This window comes from Aphis gossypii, chromosome 3 (genome assembly GCF_020184175.1).
Source record: "Aphis gossypii isolate Hap1 chromosome 3, ASM2018417v2, whole genome shotgun sequence".
NCBI classification, from domain to species: Eukaryota; Metazoa; Arthropoda; class Insecta; order Hemiptera; family Aphididae; genus Aphis; species Aphis gossypii.
In genome coordinates, this window is record NC_065532.1 from 12,461,440 (window position 1) to 12,476,831 (window position 15,392).

Here is a 15,392-nt window from a genome sequence, read left to right on the forward strand (position 1 = left end):
CTGTGGAATTGATGGAGGTCACCGAAGACACGATACGACCGGCTAAGGATCGTCTCTGGACGGAAAAGAGAGTCGAGTAAGGTTAGTTAGTAATTTAGTATAAGGTTTCGCCCCTGACTTCCCGCATAGACGGCCTTTTCTGTCGTCCGATAGCACAGTCACGCGTAGAGTATCCGTGGTCCGAGCGCCGCGTGACTCCGCGAGCTGCTATCCGGACGACAGACGAGGCCGCCTGCGTGAAGTCAGCGGCGAAACCTTACGGGAGAGGAACGCGGTTAGTCGATAAAGAGAGTTAAGTATGGTTAGTTAGTATAAGGTTTCGTCCCTGACTTCCCGCATAGACGGCCTTTTCTGTCGTCCGATAGCACAGTCACGCGTAGAGTATCCGTGGTCCGAACGCCGCGTGACTCCGCGAGCTGTTTTCAGACGACAGACGAGGCCGTCTACGGGAATTCAGTGGCAAGCCCTTACAGGAGAGGACCGCGGTTCTTCGAACTCAATTTTTCGTCCGAGACGATCCCGTAGCCGGCCGTGTAGTGCCTCCGATGGCCGCTGTCGACTCCACAGATTCAAATCTTCTTCGCTCGCCCCGTGCCGTTAGCGATCAGTAACCCATGGTACATTCGCATCTTGCACCAATTCGGTATCTCGTGTTCCCCTAGTTAGTTTATTGTGTTGCACTGCCGATGTACTTCCCCCCCCCTTTTTTTCTTATTTTTATAAAACTTGTTTTTTTGGTTTTCATTGTTTAAATTACCTATTTATATTGTTTTTCATTTGTTACGATACTAAATATTGTTCAAAAGCTGACCCATGTTTAACTGTTTGAAAAACGACGTGGAAAGTATATAATATGCGACTGGATATTACATCGTATACGGAGAGTTCATCTGCAGAAATTCCGGTTTGTGAGGAAAAATGAGTAAAATGGTCTCAACATCCGAAAACATATAAAAATATATGTTTCATATTTTTTTAAACTTGTGTATTACAAATATATATATTTAAAGCAATGAACAAAAACACAGAATGCTTTTATTTGGTGAAATAATATATCTAAGTCTGTGCCTCTAATTAAGGCGGTGAATGTTTAAACAAAATCGACAACAATTTTATTTATTGGAACCAAATAGCTATAACATTGAATAACGATTTATGGTTTTTACGAATTTTGCAAAAGTTTATTTCACCGTTAAGCAAAAAAATGGTTCAATTTCTCCGTTATTACTTATCAAATATATCCAACGTTTATCATAGAGTAAGGCCTTAGAGTAAGAATAGCGTACTACTCTAAACAGTCTAAACTGTAGACTTACAAATTATAATACCTACTTATAACTTAATAATATCTATAGTCTAAGGTCGTGTTTACAATTTACATACGTCATACATTGAACTATAATATATTATAATATATGTTATCATGTTATAGAGTTCAATGCATAGAAAAAAGTGCGTTATCACTATTGAATTCTCAGTGGTATCAACTATTAAACAATAATATAACCTAAAATACTATGCACATTTAAAGGTAAGCCAGTAAAAAACTAAAAAGTTGTTAGAAATTAGAATTTGATAGTGAGAACTGGATGAATTTATAAGTATTGACTGTTGGAAGTTGTAATTTTCCGAATTTGGTGTCATGAAAAAAATAATGAAGATATTATTTAACATTTAAATATTTTTATTTTATTGCATAAAATTTAGTTCGTTGATTTATTTCTGTTTTCATTTATTTTAAGTAATTGTACCTAATAACAAATTATAATTCATTATTCAATAAATCATACCTTAATATACAGTATTGATTTTATTATATACCAATAAATAAATTTTAACCTTTTATTATTTTCTTATTCGATCAATTGATCTATAAAATGAATTCAAAACAATCAAAGTAAGTTATAGAAATAACCATTATTTTACATATAAATTTATAGATAGATATAATATTATGTATAATTGTTAATTTTTCAACTTTATTTTTAGTTGCTGGAAACAATTCTACTATAAGTTAAATAAATTGAATGTCAACTATACAGATGAATCAATTGAATCTATGATATATGATAGTTTAGAAGATATGAAAAAAGGAATACTCAAATTTAAATTTCATGCTTCATCAAGATTGGTTTTTTATAAGAATGATAAATCGGATACAGATTACTTATATCCCCTACTATCCCAATTACTTGTAATAACTATGATAATTATCTACAATCTTAATCTAGTATAATATGTCAATTATTAATATATTTTTTTTATTTAGTTTATTAATGAACAAGACGCAAAAATTGTTTACAACAAATACAATGAGTTTGTGTGTCAAAATGAATTGAATACAGCTATGACTGAACACGAATTACATAATGTTTGTGTAGATGTATGGAAGTTTTACAATGAAGAAGTATTATTTTTATTTCGTTCTTTAAAATTTATTCTCACTGCAGCAGAAAATCCAAATTGTCATTATTCTGTAAGTATTAATAGTCAATAAGTATTCAAACATTTTTTTTCTTACTTGTTTCTAATAATTACCTAATTATTTATTTTAATTTTTAGGCTATTTGTAAAAAAATTGTCCGTAAACAAAATTGGAAAGAATGGTATATTTCTCTACGAGAACAACTTTCACATGTTCGTTCATTAACTTTTTTTGATACAATCGTTTATAAACCTCTTCAAAAAATAATACATAAAAATTTGTTAACATTTGTTTTAAATCAACAAATTGAAATTTTGCAATTGATGGTATTAACGTCACTCAGAGTTGACCAAATTACAAAAGATGATTTTAATATTTGGATAACCAATCTAATTGTAAGTAATTTAAAACAAGTTATGTGTATGTATTAAAAATGTTTAGTATTTTATTTATAAATTGTTGTTTACTTTTAATCAATGATAATTTATGTTTATTTAATGTAAAAAAAAAATTTAATTAACAATTAAAAAATCTAAATTATGTTGGCAGTTAGGTGCTAATATTATAGTTATTTTTGTCTTTCAAACATAAATATTATATAAAAAAAACCATATATTTTGCGCTAATCAGTGAAATTATGTATATTTAAACAGATTTGAATTTAGTATGAAGTGGACATTGGATTGTTCTGGCCAATTTTGTAAATTCCCCATGTTAACTTCCAAAACTTTAAAAATTAAATTTTTAATTTAAAGAAAAACTATAATTAAATTAAAAAAACTGACTTGAACTTAAATCTATGTCACACTTGAATAAAGATTTGTTTTTAAAATATTTATCACTTTCACATGAAAATATATTGGTACCCAACTCTTTTAGCAATTACTTTGATTTTGTTTAAAAAAGGTATTTGCTTTTAAGTTATTAGTTATAATTCTTCACCATTGTTGATTTTGACATCACCATTGTTCCACCAAATATGAGTGCAGTAATGATGGTGATGTACCATGCATTTTTATGTAATTATTTAAAGTTTTAAACCTCACATTAAACTTTTGACGCATTGTGTGTATACGCTACTGGTGAGATTGACAAAAAATTAGGAATGGTTGATGGTTTTATGCATGTACCTTTTAGTTGAGTGAAGAAAAATGTATCACGTATTATAGCACAAACTAAACTGTTTGTAACCTATCTCATATGTTAGGCCTAGATTATATTATAGTATTAAATTATTATTTTAGAAGTGTCCTAGTTAAGGTAAAACCTAATTGCTGTTGAATCATCGGGAATGACCGTATTATATATAGAATATACTCGTAGATGTATGACGGATGATAGGTATGCGTTAGACCGCATACAATAAGAATACCAATATTTTATAATTATCTAAAAATATACAATAGAACTACTAGAAAAAATAATGTGCAACTTATTTAAAATCTTATTAAAAATCTATGTTTACTTTTCAATTTTTAGTGATATGAAATCCTGTCCCAACAATGTTAATTACGAAATACATTTTGTGAAACAAATTTTTTACTTTATCCCATTTAAATAATAATTTAAAAAAGTTATCATTTCTGAAAAATTGAAAACAGGTAATATTAATGACTAATGAGTAATATATTATTTTATTTTACTTGATATTTATAGGATAATAACTTTGGAAAAAATCAAACATTGGAGTATGATTATAATAACTTACAAACTGCATATTCTTCTTTTATGAGTCAAATTTCAAGTTTAGAGACATTACATTCATTACAAATTATTGCATTGTTTTGGGAGTGAGTAATTTGTAATTATTAGACATTAATAATGTATCAATTATCATTTTGATTTAATTTTGTTTTTGTTTAACCTTTTTTTTTTTTTTTTTTATCACAGACATGAGAATTATATATGGTCCACTAATATAGAATTTAACGAAGCAGATAAAATTATTCGCATGATCCAACCTAGTAGTGAATACGGTGTTGTGCTTATGGGTTGGACACTACTTCACCTTAAAGGAAAATTTGGAATAAAAGTTCCTCAAAAACTAGAAGTTTATACAGAAGCCATGAGCACATTAAAAATGTGGCCATCATTATTAGGAATGTGTCAATCATCAGCTGTTAAAGTATATAAAACTATTTTTTTATCACATTGCTTAAATGTTTTCTTTAGCTTATTCCTATACACAAAGAATAATTTTTTTTAAGTAACTGTAACAATAATTTATTAATTTTAGGATCATCCTATCATAGACAAATTAGGAAGAGTGTTATGTGAAAACCTTATCATTGAAAGTATTGAATTGGATATATTTGAATTGGTTGACTATGATCCAATTATTATTAAGCTACTGTCTTATTTATTAAAAAGAAATCCTAGATTATCAATAGAAACTATAAACAACTTAGAAAGTGGAGTGGGTTTGTTCATAAAAAAATTTATAGACATGTATCCTGTTAATTTATGCAGTTTATTTGAACTCTTTACTGGTATTATAAAAGGAGCACCACAAAGTTTGAATAAAGTAAACCTTTATATTTAAAAATATTTTCTGTTATTGTTATATTGTAATTTATTTTATTTTTAAACATTTAGGTGTGGAATCTGATGAATAATATTAATTCATTTACTGCTGTTGCTCCACCTGATGGACAATACATTTATGAACAAGAAACAGACACTTTTTTATTAACTGATCAATATTATGTAAACGACTCTATTTATAGCATTGAAATTCCTAAAAGCACTCGATTTATTCTTAATGGAGATATGGTCCGCTTCAATATCAAAGTGCCTTTATTCTATTTTTTAAACTCTGCAATTAACAACTTCAGAATGGTACAATTTTAATTAACATTATTAATAATATTATTGTTTTAGCGTTTTAATTAATTAATTTTTTTTTTAGTGTCGTGATGAGGATCGTAAAACTTCTTCTTATATTAGTATAAAACAAATGCTAATCAATTCTGTTAAAATTATTCAGTCTATTGCACATGTTGCAACATCTTTAAATGATGATATTATGGGAACTTGTGAAACTCTGTTGACACTTGTGCCTAGGTATAAACTTCTAAAATTAGTATAATATTTTTACATGTTTTAAATTTTATATATATTTATTTTAGTGTATCTTACATTGATTCAAATTATGTGAGTGATCCAGAAGTTGTGTCTGAAATATTAAAATTAGCAAGGTATATACTTGTTTATTTTCCTGAACAAACAATGTGTTACTTCAATGCAAATAATTTTTTCCCTTTTCTAATGGGTGGTCTTGAAGATTCTGTCGTGAATTTACATCCATTTTCTCAAAATTCTATTGCATTAATGATTCTAAAATATGGATCAGAGGTTTATCCAGTCTTAACACAATATGTTAAATTAATCGAAGCTTCTTTAAAAGTATGTTTTACTAAAAACATTTTTTATTTAGTTGGTTTTAAATATTTTATTTTTAAATTATTAATTACAGATTAGGCATGTATTAACATGTCAGTGTGCTACAGCTGGTGTGATGTTCGTGTTCAAGACTATAATGCCATTGTTAGCTGTACCAGATTTTTTTATAGGCTCCAAAGAAAAAATGGATTTAGGTTGGGCATGTATGCGCTTAATGTATGTTGTTTCTGTGTTAGAACCAGAATCTGAAGAAGAAAATTCAATGATGGTTATTAAAAAAGTATTGGATTTGTGTTTACCTTTTAGTCCAACATCAATTGCCTCATTAATGATTCTAAATATAGCTTCTATAGGTAAAATTATATTTGTTTAAAGTTACCATTATTTTACTAAAATATTTTGCTTGTTTATAGAACATTAAACTAGCTTAAATATTTAATAATTGTATTTCAAATAAAAAAATTAAATTATTGTTTTACTAATTTTAGGAGAAAATGATTTTATTAAAATAATGCATAATTACCACAGTTGGATAAGTGGAATTGGGAAAAGAAATATACAATGTTTAATATTTGCATTGTCCTTATTAAATTATATCATAGATATCAAATCACTTGTAAGTTTATCAATTATATTGAGTTTATATTTAACTATTCATTTATTTTTAACATTTCAGTCTTTAGTTAAACAAGGATCTAATACTGCATTATTTGATCCTGAAAGAAGGCTTGCAGTTTTATTATCATATCGCTTGACTGTATTTCATAATAAATTAAGCACATTATCTCTTACTATTCTTGGGACACTTGCAGAAGTGAGTAGAACAAATTTATTTATTTTTCTAAATATTTTATGTATTAATTACTTTTTGCAGAAACGATTTGTTTCCTTCAGCCTTTCAATGGGTTTTGACAATGACAAAATAGCAAGAAAAGAAATGGTATCTTATTTAAAATTGCATAGACTGCATTCTAATAATATTGTACGTATATATAAAAATTATGTTTTAGTTCACTTATATTTCAAAAATATTTTATTTATACATAGGTAAAAATGTTAAAATTCTTACATAATGCTATTACTTATCAATGTAAGATGTTTGAAATTATTTTAAATGTGGAGTTACTTGAAAATTGTATTAAAGATAAGAAACAAATTGAATATAATGATGATAGTATATTATGGTTCATTGAAGTTGAACTTGAAACCGATGTAAGTCAAATTTTATATCTTATTAATTTTTCTCAAAATTTACATTATGCCATGTCTTACAATATTATAAACAATAAGCTTAAGTGATAATACATAACAGTGATATAATGACAGAAAGACGGAAAAAAGAGGCCTCCCAGTGGAGATATTTCATTGGGAAATTTCATTTTTAAATTTTTATTTTTTTACCAATATTGTTTTTTTACTCAACTAATGTATTATTAAATTTGGGTAATTTTAAATAGGTTTTAGCTTTATTATTCTATTATTTAATTTACAAGAAAAATGTAATTCTATTTACCAACTAATAAGCCTAATTTAGTTTTAATAAATGTAAAACTCTTGTATTATTTTGTATTATTTATTTAGGATTTTAAACAAGAACAAGAAAATAATATTTATCTTGAAACCTTGGGGATTATTCATACTTTGTGGTACAACAGATTTAATTTAGCTATGCATTACTTACAACAAAATAAAAATTTTTGGAAGTTAATTTTTAAACCTCTTTTTCATAATAAGTAAGTATTATAATATTAATTCTTCATTATACATTTTGTTTTATGGTTATTTAAATATTTTAATTTTACCGAATTCTTGTATATTTAGTTTTTTTACATTTATTCCTTAACTGTTGATCATAAATACTTTAAGTATATAATTTAATATTTATAATTAAGGTTAATTGAAAATGTATCCTGCCCAGCTTATTCTTTTGCTTTTCATTGTTGCCTCTATGTCTAAATTATTTAATATGTTTATAACTTATTATTTTTTTCGCTTTTCATATTCAATTGTCTTTTTATTCATTTTGGCTCTAATGTTTATTCCTTCCCATACCTTCCTTTCAAATCTTGCTAAGTTTTTTTCTTTGGTTTTTATTGTAGTCCATATTTCACACAAATGAGAACTGAGAAAAAAATCATTATATTGTATAGGGACAATTTGAATCAGATTTATACTAGTTTGGATTTTAAAATTGTTTACAAAGAAAAGAAACTCTTATGCAGTATTTCAACGGGATAACCCAATCTAAATTAATCTAATCTAATTATTGGTTTATTTATCTGTTATTATATGTTGTTCCATAAATTTTTCTTGTATTGGTCTAAAGAGAATTTTCTCAAACATTCTTCGAAAATTTTCTGCTATTTCACATTTATCTGTAATTAGTAACCTAACTTGCTTTTTCAAGATGGACATTCTAAGTTTGCATGAATTTTTTTATATCATTCATTTCATGTATGAGATTTGTATGTGTTATTTAAATATGTTTCTATTTTCTGTGTAGGACTTTTCCCGTTGTTTTTTTTTAGATTTTATTATCTTTTTTACTTTTCATTGTTAAAGCTTTTCAGTTATTTTCATTAATTTTTTTATTAAAATCATTCTAGCAATATCCTGTTCTTCAATTGCTATTTTACCACTATTGAACTATTGAACTATTTAATATTTTTTTTAACTCTGTTAAGTCATTAGCTATAAACCCAAATACTCTTTTGTGTCCTTGTCTTCCACTGTAAAACAGAGTCGCTTACTTTTTTTTAAGGTAGACCAGTTGCCTAATTTGAGTAATTAAGTTCATGATTATTATTTATAAATTATTTTTGATATATTACATATTTATGTATATATATTTATATATATATTATTTATAGAATGATACCAGAAATAAATTCAGAAGTATTTTCTATTTTGTCGCTCCAAGCCCATTATTGTCCAATTGAAAGCAATAAAGAATTTGCAGAACAATTGGATATTTTTTTGAAAACAAGATTAAACAGCATGTTAAAAGTTAGTAATTTACCTATAAACAGAAATTCAAAACTGACTTCTGAAATTAATATACCAAGTTTAATGGATCAATTATATTTTTATTTTTAATTATTTGATTTTATTTTCAGGGATTTTTAAATTTTTTTGAAGACAATAGTGATGCGTTAATTGATATTAAACGAAAATTAATTTACTCATGGAAGTTTTTTACACTTCTTATTTTAAAACACCGTGATTCTGTTGTTAACGATAAGCATCTAGTAGTTGATAATATTTTAAAACTATTTATGATTGAGTTGAAAAGCAATGATATAAGTTCAATTGTTAGTTTGGGAGAGTCGTTATTGATCATGTTACAAATGTGGAAGAAGTAAGTGTTTTATTTTTTGAGATATTTAGTTAATATTGTTAATTATTTAGTTATAATTAATATCAAGTAATATCACTCCAAAAAAAAATTTTTTTATAATCTTGAAAAATCTGATTTTTAAAAACATTGTGTACAATTAATAGATAGCTTAATGAAATTATGTCCAAAGTACCTAATCATAAAAACAATTATTGTTTTAATTAATGTTATGTTATTATATTTTACAGTATGATATAGAATATAGATTGTGTATATAACTTCAGTACTATTAAGGGGATTGGAAGCGTTGATTTTCTGTCTTTGTCTTACACACGTGGAATATAGGAAAAATAGCTATACGCGCCTGACAAAAATTAAGGTACTTCTAGTTGTTTGATTTAAAATATGTAAAGATGATTGAATTGGCATACAAGTTTACTTTGCATCAGTTGAAGTATATTTTTATATTTTCAATATATATTTAATAATAAAAATTGACAAATTTATTAAATTTAAAATATTATTCTCATCAAAATATTTATTTTAAACAATAAAACAATCAATAAAGTGCTTCGACCGATGCAAAGTAAACTTGTATACCAATTCAATCATCTTTACATATTTTAAATCGAACAACTAGAAGTACCTTAATTTTTGTCAGGCGCGTATAGCTATTTTTCCTATATTCCACGTGTGTAAGACAAAGACAGAAAATCAATGCTTCCAATCCCCTTAAAAACAATATTTAAAGAAAACAATTTAAATTATATGTTATCTTTCTCTCAATACTATTTTTAGAATACATTTTTCAATTTTTTTATTATAACATTTGTCTTAATTTTTTATTAATAGGAACTGTATTACAAATTCTGAATCAACTATTAATGATGTACAAACAATATTGAAACTGCTTAATGATAATGAATCGTTGGCAAAAAGTCAAACATCAAAAACTATAGTATTAATTGTGGTAAATGAGATCGCAAATATTATATTTTTTAATGATGCAGCTATAACTGAAAATGTTCAAAAAGGTTTTTAATTTTTATTATAAATATTGATTTATATTTTTTAAACATGTTTTTAACTTTATTATTATTATTATTTTAGATGTTTTTAGTAATGAAATGTACAGCACTATTTGTGAACTCGCTGAAAATCAATTGGAAAATATTAATGAAACAGATCATGAATATCGATCTATTGTTACTAATGTTAAACTAACTAACTCATTATTTTATAAGATCATACCTGTAATTGTTAGATCATCTTCCAATTGGCGCCAATCATATCTTTTAACAAATACTATTTGTCAATTGCTTAAATTTGTGGATAAATCCAATAAAGTATATTTACTTATAGTAACTCTCTACTGTATAATAGAATTTTTTTTTAATTTTTTTATTAGGAAAATCAAATTAATTCAGTGACTGTAGAAGTGACTGATTTTCTTTTGTATTTATCATCATTTAAGGAATTCCATTCACAATTTGGTACTCAGCCATATATCATAAAGCACTTATGCTCTGTATTATCTACAAAATTTGTAAGTAAAACATATCAACTTTTTTTTTCAGAAAATATCTTATTTATTTTTTTTTAGACTGACTTTGATATTAAATTTGATGATCCAAAACGGTTATGTGTCTACAAAAATTATTTTAAAATGCTTGTAAACTTCTTAAATATTTGTGACCATTGTGTGAAGAGAGAAGTAATACAACAATTAACTTCAATTTTTTTGGACCTATCAATAATTTTAAATTTTGTAAGTATTAAATATAATAAATATTAATTATTTTTATATATTGTGAAATAAATAAACTAACCCTTGTTTTTACTTGTTAGCCAAAGAATATGAAACTTACAACTCCTCATTTAAACCTGGTACAGGCAGTTATTAAATTGATGAACGTAATTGTTTCCAAAGAATATTATTATCATTGGCAGTCAGTTGGTGGTTCGTGCTATATTGCACTTGAAAAAATTATTGTAAGTAATTTATTATTGTATTATTTTATACCAATCATTGACAAAAAAAATAATATGGATTTAGATAAGTATTTGGGATTGCGCTTATGGTTCATACTTACAATTGAATGATCCAGATGCTTTAATTATGAGTATGTTCAAAAATGAAAAAGTACAATTAAATTTACCCGGTTGGAAAACAAGAGGAGATTTATTTACAGAAAAAGATTTGATGACAATTAATACTACAAGAAAAATGTAAGAATATACATTGCTTAATCATGTTTTTACTTATTTATGTGTTTTATAACATTATTATTTTAATAACAATAATTTTATCATTAACAATTTTCAGACTTTTTGAAATGTTGTATTCATGCAATTCAATTCTTGTACGAATCATGATACCTCCATATGAAATTGTATCATTACTTCAATTGGGTATAAGTGATGCGAGTGTATTCAATAATATTGTTAGCAAAGAAATAATTATTGATAAAAAGTTCAGTACATTCTTTACCGTTGATGGATTAATTGAAATGATAGTATTTCTGTCTGACAAAATCACTAGAGTGAGTAAAATTATATTTTATTTGTCTGTAGTTATTTAAAATTTAACAAAAACAATGTTTTGTTAACAATTTAGCATGGAGCTGTTTCCACTTCATTGATATCAGCACTTAATGAAAGATATGTGCTTGATGTAGATTTAGCCAGTTTAAATGATGCCTTAGAACTATGTGTGTATACATTCACCAGTCAACTTTTAATGAAAGTATCACAGAACAGTGATAATAACCAACAATTATGTGAAATTGCTGAGGTTGCCAAAAATATGGTAACTTTTAATTATTATTATTATTAACATCATTTAAGAAGATGTTTAGGCAGAAGAATTACATAATGTGAAATGTATATCATTAATTTTGATCAAATTTAATACTCCAATAAGTACCTATATCATTCAGACATCAAATTGATAGAATTTTTAAATTCTCAGATAGTGACAAAAATATTTTTATTTATAAAGTAATTTTGTCATCCAAACAATTGGTTATTAGTTTTTATGGAATTTAAGTTGGTCAGATGTACATATCTAGAAAGAATTCCTCGTTGAAGTTTCCATTAAAGTTTCATCATATTAAAACTGAGGTGCCTCTAATTAGAATTTAAAATTACACCGTTCAAGCGCTATATGTACATTGACTAATGAGATTAATTAATAAGAGTCATGTGAATCCATTTATTGGATATAAGTGTTGAATTCCAAATCTTAAATATTTTTTTCCATGCATAACCTTTGATCGTTCATTCCCTGCCCTCCAGCTTTTAAATGCCTATAGTAAAACTAACTGGAAGTTAGGATTGTATAAAAATAATAGTTTAGTAACAGAAATAACGTGAAATCAAGTTTTTTAATTTATAAAGTAAACTTTTAAATAAACCACTTTTTAAGGAAAAAGAGATTGAATTAACTAGACCTAATTTTTGATTTTAAATTATAAATTAAATTTCAATGTTCTTGTTTCAAGTTTTGATAAAAATATTTATTTTTATTTTTTAGAGTTTGCTTCTTTATAGAACAATAAGTAAAGACGTTGAAGATAAGAGGATAACATCCTTTGATATCAGATCTCAACAATCAAATGGAGATGGTACAGAAGATTTATTAATTGGTTTTATGAAATTACTTGAATTTATTAAAGATATTCACAGGTTATTTTTTATACAATTTTAAAATATTATTTTCAAATATAACAACATTATTTTCAATTACTTTTAGGAGCTCCACAATTTCAACCAAAAAAGATTTATCAATTACAGGATATTCAATTTTAAGATGAATATATCTTTCTAATAAGTACAATTTATACCAAGACTGATATCATTAATATCATTAATTTATTACCATTATTTATGTGTACAACATATTTTGTAACAAAATAAACAAATTTTCAGTAATCATTTTTTATTTTTGTGTTATGTCTATTTTCTGTTTATTGTATAACTTATTATTATATTCTTAGCTATCACTTTTACTGTTGTATTTTGACACCCATTTTATTGCACAGTGATCATCTACTCCTCAATCCTCCCTTAACCATTTTAAAAAATTTAATTCAAAGCGTATTAATTGTTAAAACTTGAAAATTTCCACTGTTTCTTAAATAACGATTTTCTATACCTACTCGATAGTCAATGACATTTAAAAAATATTACAAATTTATAGTTGTTATTAGCATTTGTTTTTCACTTCTTTCTTTAAAAATACTTGGAAAAATAATGGGTTTTTAGTGCATTTTTCCCATGGCTATTTAGCCATGATTTTTCCCCTATTCTATTTTTTTAAATTCTTACCGGCTACACCTCTAGTGTATAATTATTGTTTAAAAAAGTATTGTTCTGTGGTAACAACTACTGATAAAAAATGAAGTAAATTAATTAATAAAGCCATTCTCCTTCTCCATCATATTATTATACAGATATTCATGTTACGGGCTAAGTAGAAAGTCGGGTATTGTGCACAATGACCGGGCACTGTGTACAATGCTCGATTTCCAAAGGCAAAGTTGGAATAAGTTCATGTTGCCTGATCATTTTATACAGTACCCAATTACCCTTGGGTATTGTAGATTAAATATTGAATACATAACAAATTAAATAAAACATCTTACAGAAAATATCATTTACTTGCACTGAGTTGCTCAGCTTTTTTAAACAAATTGTGAAATAGACAAAGAATAATCCTATAGGTACCTTCGTAGACTGAAGAGTAGACATAGTGTATGCCTAAACACTACACGCATATTATTTAAAAAAAAAGTGTTTAGGTACATAATTACATACTGTAATATTATCTATTACTTAGTTATTTTAATATGAATAAAAATAATCTTTATAAACCTACTTACAACTTACCTAATATTTAATTAGGTAGGTAAGTCTAAAATCTAGATCAGTGGTTCTAACTTTTTGAAAATGAAAATCACGAATCCCTGATGAACATTTTTTAGATTCCACGGGCCCCCTTAGGTACTAATTTTTTTCGAATACGAATTACGACTTATTAATGCTGCCGCAGACCCCGGACATGAGTATCGCGGACCCCCAGGGGAGGGAGCGAATCACAGGTTAAAAATCGCTGATCTAGATAAATATAAATTGATTTTCAAAAATAAAAAGTAGGTTTAATTTGTTTAAATTACAAAACTATTATAAGATGACATCCTAATAGCCTATACAAACCTGAAATGTAGATTGCATCAAGCCATCAAAGACACATTGACAAAAAGTTTTGACAGTTTAATTATTATTATGCACGACTGTAAAAAATAATGATTAAAATCATCTGAAAGAGAAAGTGTACTTTAAGCAGTATATTAGCATTATATTATTGTTTTGTGTAATAAATCCTTATTGAAATAGGTTTCACATAAGTTGTTCATACTCCAACTAAAAATATGATCTATTCACTCAAATATTATAAATATTAAAACTAACAATACACTGCACATAAAATTTATTGTTTTTAAAGCATTACACCTATATATTAATATATTAGATTCCACATATAACGTGGTGAAAATAACTCAAGACGCGTATTTTACTATAAAGCATTTATTTATTTTTTAAATATAGTATGTATTTAAAAAAAAAAAACTCCTTGAAAATTGAAATGATTTTTCGAAACATATAGTTGAAGAAAGCAAAAAGAAAAAAGAAAAAGAAGAAAGAAGAAGTTACAGTAATATGACAAGAGATAATGTCAAATGTGTTGTCGAGTACAGTTAAAAGAAACCAAGGTGCCGGCGACGTGAAAATAACGAACACGGGAGTGATAAAAATTCATACCAAACCGAGACGAAGTGGATAGATTAAGAAGACATAGCGGCGAGTGAAACGCGCGGCAGCCTTCCTCTGCTGTGTGAAGTGTGCTTAAAATTAAAATGAATTGTTGGAAGAAAAAAATTCCTTTACCCACACTCCATCGGAAACATCGGTAAGGACAACGGTGGCACGAGGTGAGAGAGCGATACCACACGAGACGGAACAAAATGGGGAGGTGCAAAATAGCAGGGTAAAAGCGAATCGTTATTGGCCGCCGCAGGTCGCCTCTGTGACGTAGGTTAGAGACGGTAAGCGAAGGGCTGATGGAACAGTAGTGGTTGCCGGGTTGGGTATTATATTATTACATATATTTATGGCGATGAGCTGATAAAACCTATGATACCAACAAGGTGGATATATTGGATACCA

At 26.6% G+C, this 15,392-nt stretch overlaps 1 protein-coding gene across 1 annotated transcript; it reads left to right on the plus strand.

Annotated features, from left to right (window-relative positions):
• Positions 1–1,167: 1,167 nt before the first annotated feature.
• LOC114123136 (nucleoporin NUP188-like) lies at positions 1,168–13,100 on the plus strand. Its single transcript, XM_027986007.2, has 28 exons — positions 1,168–1,897; positions 1,990–2,194; positions 2,270–2,476; positions 2,563–2,820; positions 4,082–4,215; positions 4,316–4,550; positions 4,662–4,949; positions 5,021–5,263; positions 5,334–5,488; positions 5,554–5,830; positions 5,901–6,180; positions 6,316–6,443; positions 6,504–6,641; positions 6,702–6,809; positions 6,875–7,039; positions 7,409–7,560; positions 8,698–8,833; positions 8,944–9,185; positions 10,017–10,198; positions 10,275–10,510; positions 10,573–10,710; positions 10,768–10,932; positions 11,013–11,156; positions 11,221–11,393; positions 11,491–11,707; positions 11,782–11,973; positions 12,700–12,851; positions 12,919–13,100. Exons 1-28 carry the CDS (start codon positions 1,878–1,880, stop codon positions 12,977–12,979), a joined length of 5,031 nt encoding a protein of 1,676 aa, XP_027841808.2. The 5' UTR covers positions 1,168–1,877; the 3' UTR covers positions 12,980–13,100.
• Positions 13,101–15,392: the final 2,292 nt, after the last annotated feature.

Excerpts from the sequence above, each read along its gene's own strand:
- LOC114123136 (XM_027986007.2), top strand. The coding sequence starts at position 1,878 with ATGAATTCAAAACAATCAAA. Across the intron at positions 5,489-5,553 it reads CTGTTGACACTTGTGCCTAG|TGTATCTTACATTGATTCAA; the intron begins GTATAAACTTCT and ends TATTTATTTTAG. Across the intron at positions 7,561-8,697 it reads AAACCTCTTTTTCATAATAA|AATGATACCAGAAATAAATT; the intron begins GTAAGTATTATA and ends TATTATTTATAG.